Source organism: Enhydra lutris, unplaced genomic scaffold, assembly GCF_002288905.1.
Source record: "Enhydra lutris kenyoni isolate GAN:26980312 unplaced genomic scaffold, ASM228890v2 scaffoldscaffold94, whole genome shotgun sequence".
In the NCBI taxonomy this organism is placed as follows: Eukaryota; Metazoa; Chordata; class Mammalia; order Carnivora; family Mustelidae; genus Enhydra; species Enhydra lutris.
In genome coordinates this window covers 2,551,621-2,570,551 of record NW_019154178.1, presented here as the reverse complement: position 1 = coordinate 2,570,551, position 18,931 = coordinate 2,551,621, and the positions used below count along the sequence as shown (strand labels likewise).

Genomic DNA, 18,931 nt, shown 5'->3' with positions numbered 1-18,931 from the left:
CTGGCTGCCGGCGGGGTGTGTGTGGGTTGGAATATGGCCACCGGACAGGCCAGGCTCCTGTAGCCCACAGGATAGGTGTGTGTTCAGAGGCTCGGGCCATCACTGGGCCCCTCCTTTCTAGAGAGGCGTGTGCTGGTTCCCCAACAGCTTCGTATCAGATTCCCAGTGAGCCTCCTGGAGGTGCCGGTTTGGGGGGGTGCAAGATGAAACGCGAGTCGGGGAGGCCGTCCGCCGTACCCACCGCCATCCTCTGCTGGGTGCACGTGGGTCTCCATGTGGCTCTGACCTCCACGGTCTCGCCCTCCAGTCTCCCTTTCCTTTGCAAATCGCCGCCTAAAACTAACGAGCGCTTGTCTTTTTCTTGCATCCGTTTCCGCGCTGCTTCCTTCTGTCCCGCCAGCCCCACTGCAGCCTGGTAAGACCCAACGAGCGCGCGTCTGCGCACATCCCGTCCTCGCGCGGCTCCGTCTCCCGACCCCGGGCAGGGCTCTCGCCCTTCACGCCTCGCTGGGTGTCAGACCGTGCCTGCCCTGCCGGCCCAGGCTTCCAAATAGGTGGTGTTGCCAGTGGCGTAGACCTGGTTCATCTCCCACCAGGTTTAGCGGGTTCTGGGGTGAGAGGGTTGGCCTCTCTTTACCCAAGACTCGGGGCCCCTTTTACCAGAACCGAACGCTGGTCCCTCCCGCGCAGCTCACCAGTGTGCTTTCCTTACCCGCCAGGTTAAGCAGCCTGTCTCTGGGAGACCCGGCCCCCGAACGCAGGTCCCCTTCCCACCTCCGCCAGCCGTCGGACGCCTCTGAGACAGCAGGTGAGCTCGGGCGCTAACACCGACACCGACAAGAGCGCCGCCACCAGCAGATCTGGGCTCACAACGTGTATGAGCTGTGACGTTACACGTTTTACATATAAACTGCCTCAGTCGTTGTCCTGTCGACTATGGAAAGTAGATGTTACCGTGCTTTACAGCTGAGGAAGCGGAGGCACAGAGGGCTCAGAAACTGGCCCCGCGCACGAGCTCAGAGGGGACGGAGGCAGGTATGAAGCCCGTTGGGTTTGCACTCTAGAGCTCACGCTCCGTCCATCACAGGAGATGGTCGCACATCGGCAGGCGTGTGTGAGTCCATTCACACCCACAGGGACGTGGCCGGCCGGCGGTTCCAGCTTCTTGTCCTGCACGTGCTGTGCACGGACATACATGTGAAAAGAAGGGGTTTTCCCTTTCCACGCACCCGTCCCTGGATTTGGCAGGGTCCCTCCCGGGTCACCCCCGTCAGCGAGCTGGTGTAGCACGCCGCGCCCATGGGGCTTCATTTGATGGAAAACCCCAGCCTCCCTTGGGCCTGTCACAGGGCGGCTTTTCTGTCGTGCCCGTCCTCAGGCAGACCCAGAGAGTCAGCCAGTGCGCAGAGGAGGGTCGCTCCTCGGGGTAACGTGGAGTCGGGGACAGGGTGCTGTCACTCACCAAGTGTAGTGTTTGCACAGGAGGAGTCTGGGGAGTCCGTTAGTCTGGGAAGGCTTTCTGGAGGAGGCAGCACTGCGGTCTTCCTGGGCTTGTCTTGATTGTGCGCACCAGCCTTCCAGCGGCTGTGCTTCCCTAACCCCTTGTCCTCTGTCATCTCTTGTCAGGTCTTGTCCAGCGCTGCGTCATCATCCAGAAGGACCAGCATGGCTTCGGCTTCACAGTCAGCGGAGACCGTATCGTCCTGGTGCAGTCCGTGCGGCCTGGTGAGTGCTGCCTCCCCGGCCTGCCTGCGTGCGACAGCGCGTGTGCCACAGCCACTGGAGCCAGGCAGCACGTGCTTTCTGCACGGCGTGGCGAGTTCTGGGCGTGAATGCCTGCCTCCAGACCTGGTCCCCAGGGGCGCCTGGGGGCGTCATCAGAGCCCCGCGCACCTGCACGGGATTTCTGGGGTCGCACTGCATGCTCGCGTCGTGCTCGAAGGGTGGGAACAGCCGGCGACCCTCGGGATGGCAGGGCCCGCACTGGGTCAGGGGATGCTGCAGCACCTCACAGTGCAGGATGGGATGTGCCGGTCCCTGTGGTCACCTGCGTTGGCAGGTGTAGCGACCTTAAACGTGACTGCAGGAGGAATGACGAGTGTGGGACAGCAGGGAAGGGCGGTGTTGGGAGATCTGTGTGCGGGCCGTTCATGCCTGAAACCTTCCTGGAAGAGGGGGTTTGGGGACTCGTCTGGAAGGCAGGAATGAGAGCTTGCTGCTGGGATAGGGATCGGGTGGGAAGGGAGCGGAGTGGGACGGCCCGCACACAGTTCAGTCCGGCCACCGCGCACCTGGGGAAGAGCCACCAGCGGCAGGACCGAGCTGGCCGGTGACCGCGGCTGACACCGACCCGCAGGAAGGAGCACGGAAGCCTGTGAGGCCCGTGTCCCGGACGGAGTGACCAGCACTGCGGCAGACGGGCCGGGCCGCTGATGTGGAGAGCGTATGGGCTCCAGAATATAGCCCCCGGCAGAGGCGAGGTGGGCTCGGTCCCCGTCGGACGGCCGCAGTGGAGCAGATGGCGCCGTCAAGCGTGTCACGCGTGACTCGGGTTCCCAGCAGGTGAAGCACGTGTACGCTACACTATGCTCTGCCGTGAGCGGTCGCGCTAGGTGTAGAAGCACGGTGTTCACGTCTTCACGAAAGCACCTTCTCGCTCGTCTGCCAGTCATAAGCTCCATGCTGGCGGCCGCTGAAGGCCGCGGGGCCGTGGCCGTTTCCTAGAGTCACACAGTGAAGTTTGCGGCTTCAGCAGACGCCCCCCCGCTTCCGTGAGCAGTGTCCCTGCAGCACAGTCCCCTGTGTGTGCAGCTCAATAGCACCGCAGACCCGGGAGTGCTTCCCTGAACTGGGGACGGTCCTGTCCCGCCCGCCGCAGCGCGTTCCACTGGGTTAACCGAGACCCTCAGTGGTCGCGGCGGCCTGCACAGCACCCCTCTGGGAGGAGCTTCCCTGGGGGAGAGCTCGTGCTCGGAGCCTCTGTGGGGAGAGCTCCTCACACGTTCCGATCTCACAGGGAGACCACAGCCCTTCCAGCTTCACACCCCTCCCCCGGGTCCAGTTCTGGTTCTGCTGCTGTTGCACATCTGCGGACACTTCTCCAGCAGAGTTCGGAGTCCCTCACGGCCCTCCATGAGGACTGTGATCGGTCCCCAAACCCCGCAGAACGTTGGTATTGGACGTCTTCCCACGAACCATTGTTGTTCTCAGTGACATCAAGAATGACGAATCCTTTCCACGAGGTTTCCTGGTGACTTTGTCCAGATCCTTCAGCAGAATCATCTGTGGCAGCCACAGCCTCACAAAACGTATTTGTCAAATAATAAGACTTGAAAGTCGAGGCGCCTGGGGGACTCAGTCAGTGAAGCGTCTGCCTTCAGCTCAAGGCGTGAGCCCAGAGTCCTGGGATCGAGTCCCACATCGGGCTCCCTGCTCATCGGCAAGTCTGCTGGTCCCTCTGCCTGCTGGTCCCCCTGCTCGTGCTCTCTCTCTGACAAAAAAAATAAAGTCTTTAAAAAAACAAAAAAAAAGACTTGAAAGGCGAAACCACTTATTGATCCCATGAGCTGCAGAGCAGGTGTCGTGTCGGCGGGCACGAAGGCAACACCCCTACCTCGTCCATCTCCGTCAGAGCTCAGGGGTGGCCATGTGCCCAGCGTGAGGCTGGAACTCCCGACCCTGAGATCAGGAGTCGCGTGCTGTACCAGCCGCGCACCCAGGACCCTCTGTCGGGCGTTTTGAAAGGGGTCTGTGTTCCCGGCAGGTCTCGGGGTGGAGCTCAGACATTCCGTCAGCCCTGCCGGGGACAGGCGTGTGGCCCTCCGGGCTCTGCCGGGCCGTTTCTTGAGCCCCTATGGCGTGGAGTCCACGTCATCCCACAGGGCCCTGGGATTCCGGGAGCGGCCCCCGAGCGCCGGCTTCCGCTCACCGCCCCTAACGACACAGGCACCCTGTCCCCTGGAGCCCGCAGCCAGGCCCTGCCCTCTCCTCTCCAGCTGCGGGAGTCCTGGCTGTGTCCCCACAGAAAACCAGTTGGTCAGTGTGGCACCTTCAGGGACTCTCTGAGCTGCGCCTTCCGGAGCACCTGCTGCTTCACCGGCCACTTCTGGGTCACGGACACGTCTTTTTTCCCGACACCCCCCTGAACCCACCCCTGCCTGCTCCCGACCAGACTTTGTCCGAAGGGGACACGGTGGCCACCAGGACGCTCGGCCCGGGCCCCTCCGACTCAGGACTGGACTTCTACCAAATGGGACGCGGTGACCACTGGGACGTTCGGCCTGGACCGCTCGGACCCTGGACTGGACTTTGGCCGAAGGGGACACGGTGGCCTTGGGGACACTTAGCCCAGACCCTTCCAACCCTAGACTGGACTTCGGCCAAAGGGTTTGCAATGACCACTGGGATGCTCGGCCCAGACCGCTCTGACCCCAGACCACACTGTAACCAAAGAGGACACGGTGGCCGCCAGGACGCTTGGCCTGGATCCCTCCAACTCAGGACTGGACTTTGACCAAAGGAGACGCGGTGGCCACTGGGACGCACGGTCCAGACCGCTCTGATCCACACCAGACTTCAGCTGAAGGAGATGCAGTGACTACTGGAATGCTCGGCCCGGACTCCTCTGACCCTGGACTGGACTCCAGCTGAATGGGACGTGGTGACTGCTGGGATGCCCAGCCCGGACTCCTCTGACCCTGGACTGGACTCCAGCTAAAAGGGACGCAATGACCGGCAGGACGCTCGGCCCAGACTGCTCCGACCCCAGACCACACTTGAACTAAAGGGGACTCAGTGGCTGCTGGGATGCTTGGCCCAGATCCCTCCGATCCTGACCTGGACTTCGGCCGATGGGGACGTGGTGGCCACAGGGACGCTCAGCCCAGACCGCTCCGACATTCCCCGCACCAGCGACGTCCAGCCCGCCTTCTCCTCGCCCCGTGTGCTCACTGGAACCACACGTTCCGTTTCCTCCAACGGCTTCTCCTTCGCGTTCACAGCTCAGCTGACCGCTGGCATCCGAGGCCCAGGCTCCCAGGCTGTCGGGTCCGGACACGCCTGCCTCGCCGAGCTTCACCCCTGCTCGCTTCACCCCTGCTCACTCCAGACTTCCAGCTTCGGACGAGCGACTCTTCCTTTCGCACGAGCACGTCGAGGCCGTCCTCAGGTTATGAACTGGCCTCGTGTCCACACTGTGGCATCTCTGGGACGAGGGAGGCCCGCAGGGAGGGAGAAGGAGGAACAGCTGTCGGCGGAGCCATCGTCACACGCGTGTCCGTTAGGTCTGCCATCTCGTGGGGGCAGCCTGCGGGGTCCCCAGGGACGCCGGTGCCATCCACGACCGCTCAGCACAGATCCCCGCGAAAATCGAACAATGAATGATTTTAGATCTTTTGAGAGTCACCAGAGTGTGACAGAGACAGGAAGAGAGCAGCTGCTGTCGGAACACGGGCGCTGACACGGTGGCCCCAAACCTTCCATTTGTAAAAACCCAACAGCGGCCGCGCGCCCCATGGCCCAGCACCGCGAGACGAGGCCTGCGTGAGGAAGGCCGGGAGCGGGCTGCATTTTACACTCAGTGTGTGGCAAAATGGGGGGAAAAGTGTGCTTTACGTAGTACCGGAGAAATATCTGGGACTCGTTTATGGGGAAGGCCAAAGGAGAATCTCGAACTTAGGACCAGAACAGGGTGTGAGGGTCGCACAGGACGTAACTGGCCGCGCTTGTCTGCGGGTTCCCGTGGGGGCACGGCCTGCTCGGCTTCCTGCCGGAGGCGGAGCCGCGAGGAGACAGGTCTGTTCCCCGCTTCCCTCGTTCTCCTGGTCCGGACGGGGACGGCGCTGCTGGGAGGACCGCCACGTGTCTTCGCCTCTGCGGCCGCCTCGGAGCAGCTTGCGTGGCCCAGAGGCCTGGGTACAGTCAGACCCAGAGACGGGACGGCGGACAGGGGCTGCTGGTGCAACCTGAGTTCTGGAAAAAGCGCGTGTGCGTGTGTGCGTGTGTGTGTGTACATGCACGCACACATGCGTGTGTGTGTTGGGGCAGGAGACACAAAGAGACACGTGTGTCAGCGCGGACGTTGCAGGAGCGGTTGGTACCGTCTTTCTGCAGCACGAGGCTTCTCCAGCTCACTGTTTCTCAGAGTGTGGTCCGTGCTGCCTCGAGAGCCTGCCCGACCCCCGGTGGCTGCCGTCCTCGTCCCGAGCCCACGTCCGGAAGGACTGAACCACTCTCTGGCAAGGGGGCCAGCGGATGAGCCTTTGAACAAAACCCCCAGCGATCGTCGCGCTCGCCGACTTTGGAGAACTTCTCCGGTTCCGTTCCTCCGGAGACTTTGCTTTTTTCTTAGAGATCTCGCCACGTGTGTCTCAGACTTGCAGGCGAGGCAGCTCATTTCCAGCTTTGGTTTCCAGACACGGCCTGGAGCGTTGCGAGCTCCTCCGTGACTAGCGGGTTGCCAACGAGGGTGCGATCCTGAGTCGCGACGGAAACCCGACTTGGAACACAGCTCCGCCCTAGAAGCTCCTTTTAGACCAGAAGCATGTGCTTCGTGGGAGTTCTGTTTTGATCTGATGAACGCAGCTGACAGATTCAGAGATCGTCTGGGGCAGATCCGCAGAAACACAGCCTGTGGGCCGCTCGTTAGCCTGCCTTGGCTCCCGTGCGTCTTGCTTCCTGGATGACTGAGTCGTTAGAAACTGCACAGCAGCGGCCACTGCTGCAGCCTCCAGCCGAGGGACAGCCACCAGCCACAGCAGGGGTTCTGGGTCCAGCCCCTTTTAAAGGGAGAAACTGGGCTGCCTGGGGGGGCTCAGGGAAGAGTCTGCCTTCAGCTCCAGTCATGATCCCAGGGTCCTGAGACCAAGCCCTGTGTCGGGCTCCCTGCTCAGTGGGGCGTCTGCTGCTCCCCCAGCATGTGCTGTCCCTCTCTTTCTCCCAAATAAGTGAGATCTTTCAGTAGGTGGAGAGATCGCAATGCTCTAAAGCAGATTTTAACGCTAAAGCAGTGACCTCATCTTCGGCGGCGTGAACTCCAGAAGGGGCCTGTCCTGGCTCAGGAAGTACAGTTTGAAAACTCTTGTTTTCACCCATTGTTCCCTACTCCTCTTAATAGTTACTGTTAGGTCAGCGGTTACGTTTCGTGCAGTAAACTCACTCGTCCCGCTGGATCGTGGGAACCACGGAGACGTGTTCCAAGAAAGTACAGGTCTGGGCCCGGAGCTAGGCCTGTCCCTCTGGCCCCATGGCCTGGCTCCCAGCAGCCTGGCCTCCGAGCCACCCAGTGAGAACGCCCACGGCAGCACATGGGCCACCATCCCCACGGCAGGACGGGAGGCTGCCCAGCTTCTGAGGTCCTGGCACAGAGGGCTGAGGGACTACAGGGCAGGGTCACTGACCGCAGGAGCGAGGGGCTGGGCTCTCCTGACCAAATCTTCTCCCTACAGGAGGAGCAGCCATGAGAGCTGGTGTCAAAGAGGGCGACCGGATCATCAAAGTGAGTGCCCCCCGTCTTCTGGCCGGCTCCCTGCACCCTCCTGCCCTGCCCCCAGGGTGGTTGGCCACTGGGTTGGGGGCAGGGCCACAAGAGGGTGTGGGGGAATGTGGGGACCTGCCCCCAGGAGCCCCCTCCTCAGGCTTTCTGGACTCTAAGTAACCAAGCTTCGGGAGTAGGTTTTATTTTCCCATTTAACACACAATCAAAATATACTTAAGATGGGGGGAGGGGCTGAGACCAGCCAGGGGCCCAGGGCCTTCAGACTCTGTCGCCACACGGTGCTGACCTGAGGGCCTTGCCAGCTGCCACCTGCTGGGACCTGCCCGGCCTCTGGGTCACACAGTCCTGGAGGCACTAAGGGAATCCTAGGCGAGGCAACGCCTTAGCCCTCCAGTGGGGAGGAGGCCCGCTGGGCAGGGGCGTGGGCCAGCCGGGAAGACAGAACGCACAGCGATGTGAACGGGAGCAGATTCACAACGACCGGCGGGGTCTGGGGGCACCGGAAAGTGGCTTTGTGAAGGCATCTGAGCCTCGGAAGGACCCCCGCGTCCATCCTGGTCACTCCAGCGTTTGTCCTGCCACAGGTGAACGGCACCATGGTGACCAACAGCTCACACTTGGAGGTGGTGAAGCTTATCAAATGTGAGTTGGAAACTGGGGTGCACGAAAGTGGGGGACAGGTGGGCTGGGCACAGCAGGCCCTTTGACCCGGGGCCGCCTTTGTGGTGAGACGCGCAGCCAGGGCCATGTGTCTCATCTTCATCCACTGGGCCTGCCCCGTCCCCTACGGTCACGGCCCGTGGAGACCATATCCTGCTGCCCCAGCTCCCTCCAGGCCATTCACGCCTCTCTCCCCTCCACAGACAGCCTTCCTCAGTCGTGGCCTATCTGGGGGCGGGGGGTGGGTGGCACAAACATTCTGTCCGCAGCTGGGAAGACCCAGCCCTCGGAGCTGCCCGGGTGAGCCGACGGAAGCAGGAGACGCTGAGGAAGGCACTCACGGGCGGGTGGTCCCAGGAGCGCGGGAGGCCAGCGCCTGAGCGCCTTCCGCCTTCCATGCGCCGGGGGCTTGACACACCTGAGCACGGTGACGGACACGAGGGCCAGGCATCCACACGCGTGGGGGGGATTTGGAGCATCCTGCGTAAAGAAGAGGGAGGAAGGGGCACCGGCATGGACGCAGGGCCGGTGGCTGGAGCTAGGAGACGGCCAGGCACTCAAGTGCAGTTTTATCCGCAGAATTTTAAGCTTCATGAAAGGAGGAGGGAGAAGACTCTCTCCCCCCTCACCATCACCCAGTTTGTAGCCTGAGTGTCCGCCCTCCAGGACGACACTCCCTGAACGAGCCGGTCCTTTTCTGTCTGCCTCCAGCTGGCGCCTATGTTGCCCTGACGCTCCTGGGCTCCTCCCCCTCACCCCTCGGTGTCTCTGGGCTGCAACAGGACCCCGCCCCCGCCGGAACGCCCCGAGCCACTCCTGTGGTCCCACCACCACCTCCTCCGCCGCCTCTGCCGCCCCCGCAGCGCATCACAGGGCCCAAACCGCTGCAGGTGATGGTCCCCACTTGTCACCAAGGGGGGAAGCAGGTATAGCGAGGTGTGCTGGTGAGCAGAGGCGAGTCGGAGACGCGTGAAGAGCGTCGGCAGGACAAGGGGAGGGCTAGTCGCGTGGAAGGGGCCACTCTGCCCTTCGTGTCCACCTTCCACGTGAATGCACCCCGTCTCCCCAGACAGCGGAGGGCAACGTGCTTCCTAAACAGAGGGGACCCTAAGGAGGCCTTTGGGGGTGCTGCCCACCAGCAGGGAGAGTGCACCCCTCCAGGCACGGAAAGAGGTGGCCATTAAAGATACGGCCAGCCCCTGTCACAGAGTGTGGGAAACATGGAGCCGTAGGGGAAAGGATGCTTGAGGGAGGAAAGGAAGAGAAGGGGAACGGATCGGGAATGTTCAGGCAACCCAGGACAGGGCAGCGGAGGGACGAGGTGCGGTGAGGAACAGGGCCGGGGTCTGTGGTTGGACAGAAGACCAAGCGAGCAGGGGCAGGGAGCCTTGGAGCGGTTCGTTACCAGGGGTGGTTGCCCCCAAGGCCTCTGGGAATTCGGGAGGTGCCTGAAGTCGGGTGAGTGGCTGAGGGTCACTCAGACGTACAGGCGACCCCAACAGCCTTACTGGGTTTTCCAGCCTGAGAACCGGCAGGTGGGAGAACAGCCGCGAGGCTGTCCCCTCTGTCACCACTCACTGGTCTCTTTGGTTTCCAGGATCCCGAATTCCAAAAACACGCCACCCAGATCCTTCTCAATATGCTGAGGCAGGAGGAGAAAGAATTACAGGTGAGGTCCTGCTGAGGGCAGCTGGCCATGGCCTTGCTTTCCGGACCCCTGTCACCGCCAAACCCCAGCACCCAAAACCTGAGGCCCGCTGACCAGTTGTGACCGTGGGACGCGTTAAAGCAGAACTGGGATGAGACAGTAAATAGGGACCGGAGGTCCTGGGTAACAGGTCGAAATGGTGGACACGCAGCCCCGGGCCAACAGGAGACAGTGGGGAGAAGACAGGGAGGGAGCACCAGAGCCAAGGGGGGTCTCAGGGTCCCCGGGAAGGGGGCGGGGTGGGCAGGCTGCTGGCAGCGGGACCCCGTTGGTGGGGGTGGGGTGCAGTGGCCCCTCATTTCCATTCATCGCTTTTATGGAAGCTGCATACAAAGCATTGTTTTAGGTCGGGTAGTACACAGACGTGGAGAGATGAGACCGTCCTTGCCCTCAGCACAGCTCTGACGGGGCAGAGAAAACTCCCAGCGTAGTAAGAGTCAGGGAGGGGACGAAGAAGGCAGCAGTCCCTGAACCACAGGGACGTAGGAGGACTTCAGGGGAGAGCAGTCTCTCAAGGGGGCCTTGGGTGGGCCTTCTGCAGGCAGACGGATGGGGAGGGTCCACCGGTGAGTGCATAGCACAGGCCACGGGCACGGACGTGTGGAACCACGCTCCCGTGCTTGGCAGGACTGAGCTGCTGCTAGTGTGGGGGGAGGAGGGCAGGGTGGGCGATGCTGGGGCAGAAGCCAGAGGGTTACCCGGGAAGGTGGGGGGGGTGCTTTTCTTCTGGGGTTTGTGAACCGGTGGGGAATCTGTGGGTGGATGGAAATGCAGGCAAACTGCATCATAGTAAGTGTCTTAGTGAGCAGTGTGGGACAATCGGGGCAGACCTGTCGGTCCGTGGGACAGAGCTCAGAGTCCAGAAGTTAAAGCACACGTAGAGGGTCGGTTGGGTTTTAACAAAGGCGTCCAGACCATTTGGTGGAGAAAACCATCTTCCAGCAGTGATGCTGGGGCAGCCAGCTATCCACGTGCCGAGGACAAACGTGGGTCCGTACTTCACGGTGTGAGCTGAATCTTATCCCAGATCTCTCAAAGACAGATGTAAGGACTGAAACTGTTCTCGAAAACCGCAGAACGTTCAGAAGAAAACACAGGTGGAAATCTTCACGAGCTTGGGTCAGGCCACGTTTGCCTACACGTGACACCAAAAGTAGAATCGAAAAATGAACAAATTATACCTCATCCAAATTAAAAGTCTTTGTGCATCAAAGGACACAATCAAGTGAAAAGGCCGCCCCCAGGATGGGAGGAAATACTTGGAACAACTCATCTGTCCGATCCGGGTCTGGCGCCAGATACGTTAGGGACTCCGTAAACCTAAGAAGACGACACGTGAGCCAGTGGGACGGACAGCAGAGACGTGCACGGACGCCTGGTGAGCTCGCGGCGACTGGTCGTCAGGCCCGTGCTGGTCACAGCCGCACTGCACACCCGCCAGGATGGCCGGAGCCAAGGCAGCGCCGGTGTGGGGGGAGGGGAGAAGTTGGGGAAATGCTGTGTACGCGCCCTCCGTGTGTCCATTATCCTGATGGATCCCCACCATTGCCGGGGAGGACGCGGACTCACACGGCCACCGCGGACACGGTTCGGTGGCTCCCGAGAACGGTCAGCACAGCGACACGCAGAGATGCTCCGTCAGCCCCACTCCCGGGTCTGACCCCGGAGAACTGGAAACACGGCCAGATGCGCACCTGTCCGCGGACGTTCACGACAGTGTTCGTGACAGTGTAGCCCCAGAGAGGAAGCCACGCGACCTGCAGCAGCCCAGGGTGGTCTGTCCGGACTGCGGGACGGACTCACCCCCAGCCCCACCCCGGGCAGGAAGCACCGAGAACGCGTGAGGCCCTGGGGGAGCCGGGCACAAAATTCAACGGGTCCTGTGAGCCCTTTAAGGAGAAATCCAGAACACGTACGTCCACGAGGATGCCAAGTAGATCAGTGGTTGCGGGGGTGGCGGGCGAGGAGGTGGCCAGGACGCTACCCTGCCGTGTTCCGGAGCTGCGCCGTGGGGCTGTCGTCGTGAGCCCTGCAGGTGTGCGCAGGCCCTCAGCTGTACGCTCACACGTGCCGAGGTTTATCTTACGTGAATTCCGCGGTGCTGGTGCACGGAAGCCCGAGAGGACGAATCCACAGCCATCGCGGACGACTTCCCAAGGTGGCGCTTGAGTTTGGGTTCGGCCCATTCCGCTCTGGAAGGTGTGTTGGGCCTTGAACCCCTCCTGAGCTTGGAGTTTATTCTGAAGACCATGGGCCGGTCGGAGGACTTTGAGCAGGGACTGGTCCCATCCCCCAGCCAGTGTTCCCCAGAGACGTCCCGCGGCTGCTACAGGAGACCGAGCCAGAGGGGTAGGAGTCAGCACGGGAGACGCGGGGCCGTGGGGGACATTTTGAGGTCACATGCGTGAACACGGCCTGCGGGGGGGGGGCAGGTAGGGCAGAGAAAGCCGGAGAACCGAGTTTGGGCGCCAGGACGGCAGCGATGCTGGTGGTGAAGGGAGGCAGAGCAGGGTTTGGAGGGAGACAGGAAGGTCAGCTCTGCGTGCTCAGGGGACGTTGAGAAAATGACCGTCCACCTGCCACGTGGAGGTGAGAGGGCTGAGCCTCAAAGGAAAGGGCAGGGTTGAGACAGGTTCGGGTGTCCTCGGCGTGAAGGTGGTCGTCAGAACTGGGGACTAAGTGGGGTCCCCCGGGGCCCGTGCAGGGAGGAGGAGAGCGTGTGCCGTGGGATCTCGGAAGTGGGCTTCTGCGGCACACCACACCTACCCGTCGCATCCCTGTTATATTGGCTGTTACGTTGTTTGTCCTTCTGTCTGTGGGACTAAGTAGCATCCAGGCTGGGACCACGTCTCTGCGTGTGTTTCCTGTCAGCAGCACAGGCCCACGCAAATTTCGGGGCATAGGGACCCACCAAAGCTGTGGACAGGCTGTGAGGGAGGGTAGGGGGCACCGGGAAGGCTTCCAAGGAGGGAGACCGTGCACAGGCCTCAGACCTTGGGCCCCGAGGGTCGAGCCCTGTCTGGGGACGTGTCCGTGGAAGGAGGGAGAAAGGGCCAAGGCAGCGGCTTGAAAGATAATCAGAATCGATGGAAGGGCCTCGTGGTGGCCGCTGGTTTTCGTTTTAAGAACAGAAAGGAGCATTCCCGCAGGGTGAGGGAAGGAACCATGGGATGGGGAGACTGAGGGCGCAAATAGGGTCCCTGGAGAGCCCCCACGGCTGGAGGCAGAACTGCTGTGTGGGGCCGGAGAGGCCGCGTATGTCGGCAGTGCAGCCGGGAAGCCCACTGGGGGACGGCGCCTAGTGGGGCTGGGGGCCTCGGGCCTGGAGAGCCGTGGGGCAGCAGGGGGCCCGGCTGAGCTCACAGCTTTATGCACTTGGGTGAGGGGCCGGCTTGCGAGCGCTTCCTTCTGCAGTGCCACAGCACCTGCGCTCGGGGAAGGCGTCACAGGCCAGGGCTCACCCGGGCCTCACTGCCGTCTGGCGGGCAAGGACCGTCATCCCTGTGTTACCCGGGAGGACGCGGCAAAGCTTTGCAGGTTGACACAGCTAGTGAGCACGGGGGACAGGATTCAGAGGGAGGCCTCCCCGACGTCAAGGCCCGGGCTCCGTGCTCTCCACGCGCGCCAGGTACGCACCGGTGAGCGTCCGAGCAGCTCCCAGCTGCACCTGCGGCCAGACGGGGCACCTGGGACTCGGCCGCGCGGGAGCTCCGTGCGGACTGTTGCGTACGGACGCTGAGCATCCGACGCCCGAGCCGGAGCCGAGGCAGACCTTGTTAGCGTGAGGCGTGCGCCTGGCCTCGAGCGGTGGGTCAGAGGGGACGGTCCTTGTGTGCTGTTGTCTCACTCTGGTCGGCCTCCCGTGGCGTTTCCCGCCACCTCTGCTTCTTTCTCTGCTCCCGAGCGACTGCGAGCTCACACGCACCTCTGCAGGCAGAGCGCGCCGTGTCCTCTCTCGGTTCGGGGGTCACGGCCTGCTGTCCCCCCCGCGGAGTCGTGCTCCCCACTAACCACCTCGTGCCTTCCCCTGCCTGTCGTCCTCACCGTCCCCAGCGCATCTGTGAGGTGTACAGCCGGAACCCCGCCAGCCCACTGGAAGAGCAGATCGAAGGGGCCCGGAGGCGCGTCACGCAGTTGCAGCTGAAGATCCAGCAGGAGACCGGCACCGGCGGCGTGGTGAGTGCCGTGGCCAGGCGCCAGGGAGGGGCACCGCGCGGGGGGGCCACCGCGCGGGGGGGCCACGGGCAGAACTGGGAGGTCAGCCTGGGCAGAGGCCTCCTGAGTCGTGCCGGAGCCTGGACTGACCAGTGGGCAGTTAGTGTCTCACAGAGACGAGGGGCAGCGATCTTGCTTTGGGGGCACAGGGTGGGGTGCCACGCCGGCGGGCAGGGGACCGCTTGTCACCCTCCGGGAGCCTGCCGTCGCGGTGCAAAGAAGTACCCGTGAGCTCAGCCAGACCACTGACTTGAGTCTCCTCCTTGTCCACTCCCTCCCGGGAGTGTGGCTGTTCCCACACTGGTTTTCTTTTTTTTTTTTAAGATTTTATCTATTTATTTGACAGACAGAGATCACAGTAGGCAGAGAGAGAGGAGGAAGCAGGCTCCCCACTGAGCAGAGAGCCTGATGTGGGGCTCAATCCCAGCACCCTGAGATCACGACCCGAGCCGAAGGCTGAGCCACCCAGGCACCCCTCCCACACTGGTTTTACCCAGCACACCCATGGCGGCCTCTCAGGCCATGTGCACCACAGACGGTGGGTCTCCTCCCAGACCGCAGGGCTCCCCATGTCAGCCACGCCACGCAGCCACGTCTGTAGGGAAGCCCCAGGGAGGAGATGCTCTGACCCACGCCAATCAGGGAATCCATGCCTCCCGTCCCGCACCGTCTCCGTCAGGCCGGAGTCCTGCGGGCAGGTAAGAAGGAAGTCTCCGGAAACGAAGGTCTCCAAGAGCAGTATTTGCAAAGCCAGTGAAGGATTTGAGGGTCACCTCCTTTGTTTGCTAGAACACCCAGATCAGACTGTCTGGGAGCCACAGGCTGATCAAACGAGCTGCTCTGTTTCCTGAAGGGCACGTCCGTGTCACGTGGCCGATAGGCGCTCAGGTTCTGAGCTCACCAGCTCTCGGCCTCTCGGGCCGGCTGCTTGACCCCGGGAGCCCCGGTATCCTCGTCTGTGAGCTAGAGAGCCCAGCAGGGCCTGCGGGGGCGCTGATGGTCGGAGTCGAAGCGAGCCCCCGTCGCAGGCCGTGTGCGTCTGCCCTGCAGCTGTGCTCGCGGGCTCCCCGGGCTGGAGCGGCCAACACACCCGGCCAAGGGCTTCGGGGCTGAGCTCCAACCCCAGTGTCGGTCCTTCTGCTGCGCGCCTTGGGCGGGCAAGTCACGCATAGTCTGGGCTCCCATTTGCTCCCTGGTCACACGCGCCGCAGCATTGCCAGCAGCCTAAGTGAGGCCCAGAGAAGCGTGCTTCGCGCGCGTGGTGCACGGTCACCGCGGTTCAGTCCTTCAGGGCTGACCCTCCTCTACGCAGCCCTGCACTGGAGCTCCTTGGGTCCTTGCTGGGATGCTCCCCCCAGGTCCCGCTGACCAAGGCAGTGGGTGCTGAGGGGTCGGGGCGGTACGTCCGTGAACCTGGAGGCTTCCTGTGAGGGCAAAGCTCCGTCTGCACGTTAGGGTTCGCGCCCTCCTCACACTCTGCCAGGGACACAGCAGCTCCCGGCCCAGCTGTTGCTGCGGCAACAGAGCAGGAAGGGCTGCGGCTTGCCTCGGATGCTGAGACCGAGGGGGGGGGGCGGGAGACCCACAGGAAGGCCCAAGTCCGGGAAAGGCTCACAAATCGTGCCCACTCTCTGACCTTTCTTTTTCAGGACGTGCCCCTCCAATATGGTGACGCCAGCCAGAGAGCATCAGAAGGTGAGGTCCTCACCCCAGCTCTCTGGCCCAGGTCTCCTCCCTGCTCCCCGCTCCAGCAGGCCTATCCAGGAGGACGGGCTGTGGTCCTGGCTCTCCGGGCAGGAGGATAGGGAGAGAAGGGGGCGTTCGCGCACAGAGACGGGGGCCGCAGGGGCGGGAGCTTCCCACTGAGGGCGAATGCCAGGGTGCTCCTGGGCTGATGGGGGTCTAGACCCCAGCTTGCCCACTGGACCCTGGTGCTCAGGAGCCCGGGAGCCGCTCTCGTGATAGGAAGCGAGTCGAGCCAGAGAGGGATACGGTGGGTTGAGGGCAAGTCTCGCGGTGACAGAGCCGTGGACTCTCGCTCCGGGAGGTGATAGGATCAGGCACTGGCCCACAGGGAGCTGGAAGCTGGGTGTGGAGCGTCTGACCTGAGGGAAACCAGGAAAGGAGGGAAGGTGTCAGCTTCGCCTTTCTGAGCCCACGCAGGCCCCCAGGCCATGGCACCACCTCCCATGTACATTCTTTCCTCCCCAGGGCAACTCTCCCTGGATTCCCAGGAGGGGGACAGCGGCCTGGACTCGGGGACAGAACGCTTCCCGTCCCTCAATGAGGTGAGTGCCTGCAGGGGCCAGCCCTTTCTCAAACTGTGGCCGGTTGTGCCGTGGCTTCCAACCTACCACGTCTGTGCCTCAGCCACGCTCCCAGCTCCTGGACTTCTAGCCGCTCTGCTCTGCGTGCAGAAGGGGTTTCACACGCGCCCTGCGTGCAGGATCGTCAGACTCAGCGTCTGTTCTGTAAGGAGTCGGGCAGGGAGAGGCGCACGTACAGTGGCAAGCCTCTGTGAGGAAGCAGCCGCAGCCACGGCCGCGCACATGGGTCCTTCCCGGCTGTGGCCACGCCATCTCGGACGCGTGCCCGGAGCCGGCCCAGTGGGAGGAGCAGCGGGGTCTGCCGCAGAGCACTGTCGTGCATGCCGAGCAGGGCACCCTGTAACCGAAGGCTCCGTGTGCCGCTGGGCGTGTGTGCACCCCGGGCATGGGCATCACCAGACCAGCCAAGGGGGACCTTCTGGAAGGGCTTTCTGTTCCTCCAGGCACTATTGAGTTGGAACTCAGCACTGTCGGACCCTGGGCTGGACAGTCCCCGCACCTCACCTGTGGTCATGGCCCGGCTGGCCCAGCACCACCGGCGGCAGGCCTCGGACACGCCAGTGCCCGGCGCCGGCGACCAGGTGAGGGGTCCAGAGCCCCTTGTGGTTCTCCCTCCCGCCTCCAGAACCAGCGTACCCGGGGTCTAGCCAGGAATACTCCAGCTAAACCCCCTGGAAGGGAAACTTTGCCTAGAGAATGAGAATGAGGGAGGAACGTGGTGTGAGCGGCTGCTTGTGAGGACGCGTGGACATGTCCGCGGGGAAGGGACAGGATGGGGAAGAGCAGGTGACATTTGTATGAAGTGCACAGAGCTTTGTTGGGTATCTCCAGGACACTCCCGTGCACGTCCGTCTTTAGGGAAACACTCCGTCTTACACCGGATCTTGCTGTTCGGTACACTAACGTAGGAGCCAAACAGACGTCAGCTACCTGGGGACCTGCCCCAGGCGCGTCCACCGCCGGGGGTGCTTCCCTGTGCCCCCATGAAAACCCACACCTGAAAACCTGGTGTGGCCGCCACTGCCTGCAGGGGTAGACTGGGTGCAGAGGGGCAGCGGGAGGAGCGTCGTGGGCTCAGTGCAGGGACTCTGAGCTGTTGTAGGGCTTCTCTGACGTTTTGGAGGCAGAAGCTGGGTCCCGGCATGGGAGCAGCATGGCAAGAGCTCCTGGTGTTGTGCAACAGCGTTTCCCAGCGTCCACCCACCCCCTGCCCTCCCCGGGGCACTGTGGGGTCATGCCCTGGGCTCATGCTTCTCTGGAGCGGGGGCTCCCTCGGGCGGCTGACAGGAGCCGGTGTGGAGGCCCTGGCCACGGAGTCCTTTCTCCCTTCCCGGAAAACCGTGGGAGTTGTTATCTTTGAATGACAGGAGCGGCTACAGAACGGCCCCCGTTTCTGAATCGTACTCTGCGGTTGAGGGCGGGGCTGGGGGGGACCATCGCGCGGAGCAGCAGCAGATGGAACCATCGGGAACTCCTGTGTTCTCTCGTGTAACTGGATAACGTCTGATTTTTTTTTAATAATGAGCATCTTCTGCCTTCTTAATCAGAAAAACTGCGTATTTGTTAAGACTTATAAAATAACCTCCCCTCTTTCCACAACAAGCCAAAACCTGGTGTTTTCACGCGTCACCCGAGAGCCAGGTAGAGCCACAGGTGGCTATCCAGCGTCCCGGACACCGGATCCGTCCCGGATCCCGGACCCCACACCCCACGGTGCCGCGGACGCAGGCTGCCTCTGCATTCAGTGTCTCTGGCCTCGCTCTTCCCGTGTCAGCAGGTGCTGGGCTCTGGTCACTGACCTACCTTCTGGGCCTCGGGTTCTCTGACTCCCGTGCTGAGCGTCAGGTCCACAAACGTCCAGGGGAACAGGATGAGCGAGGGGCACCCGGGAGGCGCCATCAGGGGAGGCCGCTGGAGTGAAGGGGCGGGAGGCGTCTGACGTCAGGGAGAGGGCGGGTTTGAGTGACCTGGGGAGCCCGTGGAAATGAGGCAGGTTGCATTGAGTGGAGAACACAGCTGGGAGGGACCTCTGCGAGGCCAAGGAACCGTCTGGGGAAGCGTCCGGAAGGCCTGTGCAGGATGAACTCTCTCGTCATTCCTAACGTCGACTCACCAGTTAGGGCTCAGTTTTAGTAAAATTGGTGCAGAGAAGCAAGTCACACTGAGAAACCTGGATTTGAGACCCGTCGTAGCCTCGGGCAGGCCGCAGGGGCCAGAGGTCAGCTCTGTGCCCTCTGCTCCAGGAGGCGGGGGTGGGGAGCTGTTGTGGGACAAGCGGCCGGTGGCTGCAGGCGCTGGTGTGGGCTGTGGTGGCGCAGGTGTGGCTGCTGAGGGGACAACGGAGCCTTAGCCCACCATCGCCAGAGGTGGCACTGCCCCCCGGGGCTTTCGCAAACAGGAAGAGCACCCCCGCTCTCACTTCCCATGCTCACGCACATGTGCCCTGGCAGCCCCGCCTGGAAGCTCTTGACTTCTGCAAGTGGAAATTGTCGTCCTGTCCTCTGAGACTTTGGGGAGGTGGGGAGA

The 18,931-nt window shown here is 62.6% G+C and overlaps 1 protein-coding gene across 6 annotated transcripts in view; it reads left to right on the top strand.

Moving 5' to 3' along the window:
- The window catches only part of LOC111139050 (Rho guanine nucleotide exchange factor 11), a 78,399-nt gene that overhangs the window by 38,031 nt on the left and 21,437 nt on the right, over positions 1-18,931 (top strand). For 5 of the 6 annotated variants that reach the window (XM_022491168.1, XM_022491167.1, XM_022491164.1 and 2 more), the window contains exons 2-11: positions 720-808; positions 1,627-1,725; positions 7,446-7,495; positions 8,080-8,137; positions 8,867-9,045; positions 9,753-9,824; positions 13,917-14,039; positions 15,728-15,773; positions 16,290-16,366; positions 16,849-16,986. In XM_022491168.1, coding sequence (XP_022346876.1) covers positions 720-808; positions 1,627-1,725; positions 7,446-7,495; positions 8,080-8,137; positions 8,867-9,045; positions 9,753-9,824; positions 13,917-14,039; positions 15,728-15,773; positions 16,290-16,366; positions 16,849-16,986 — 931 coding nt within the window. The remainder of the gene's footprint in view (positions 1-719; positions 809-1,626; positions 1,726-7,445; positions 7,496-8,079; positions 8,138-8,866; positions 9,046-9,752; positions 9,825-13,916; positions 14,040-15,727; positions 15,774-16,289; positions 16,367-16,848; positions 16,987-18,931) is intronic. The other variant, XM_022491165.1, reaches the window with a different exon arrangement.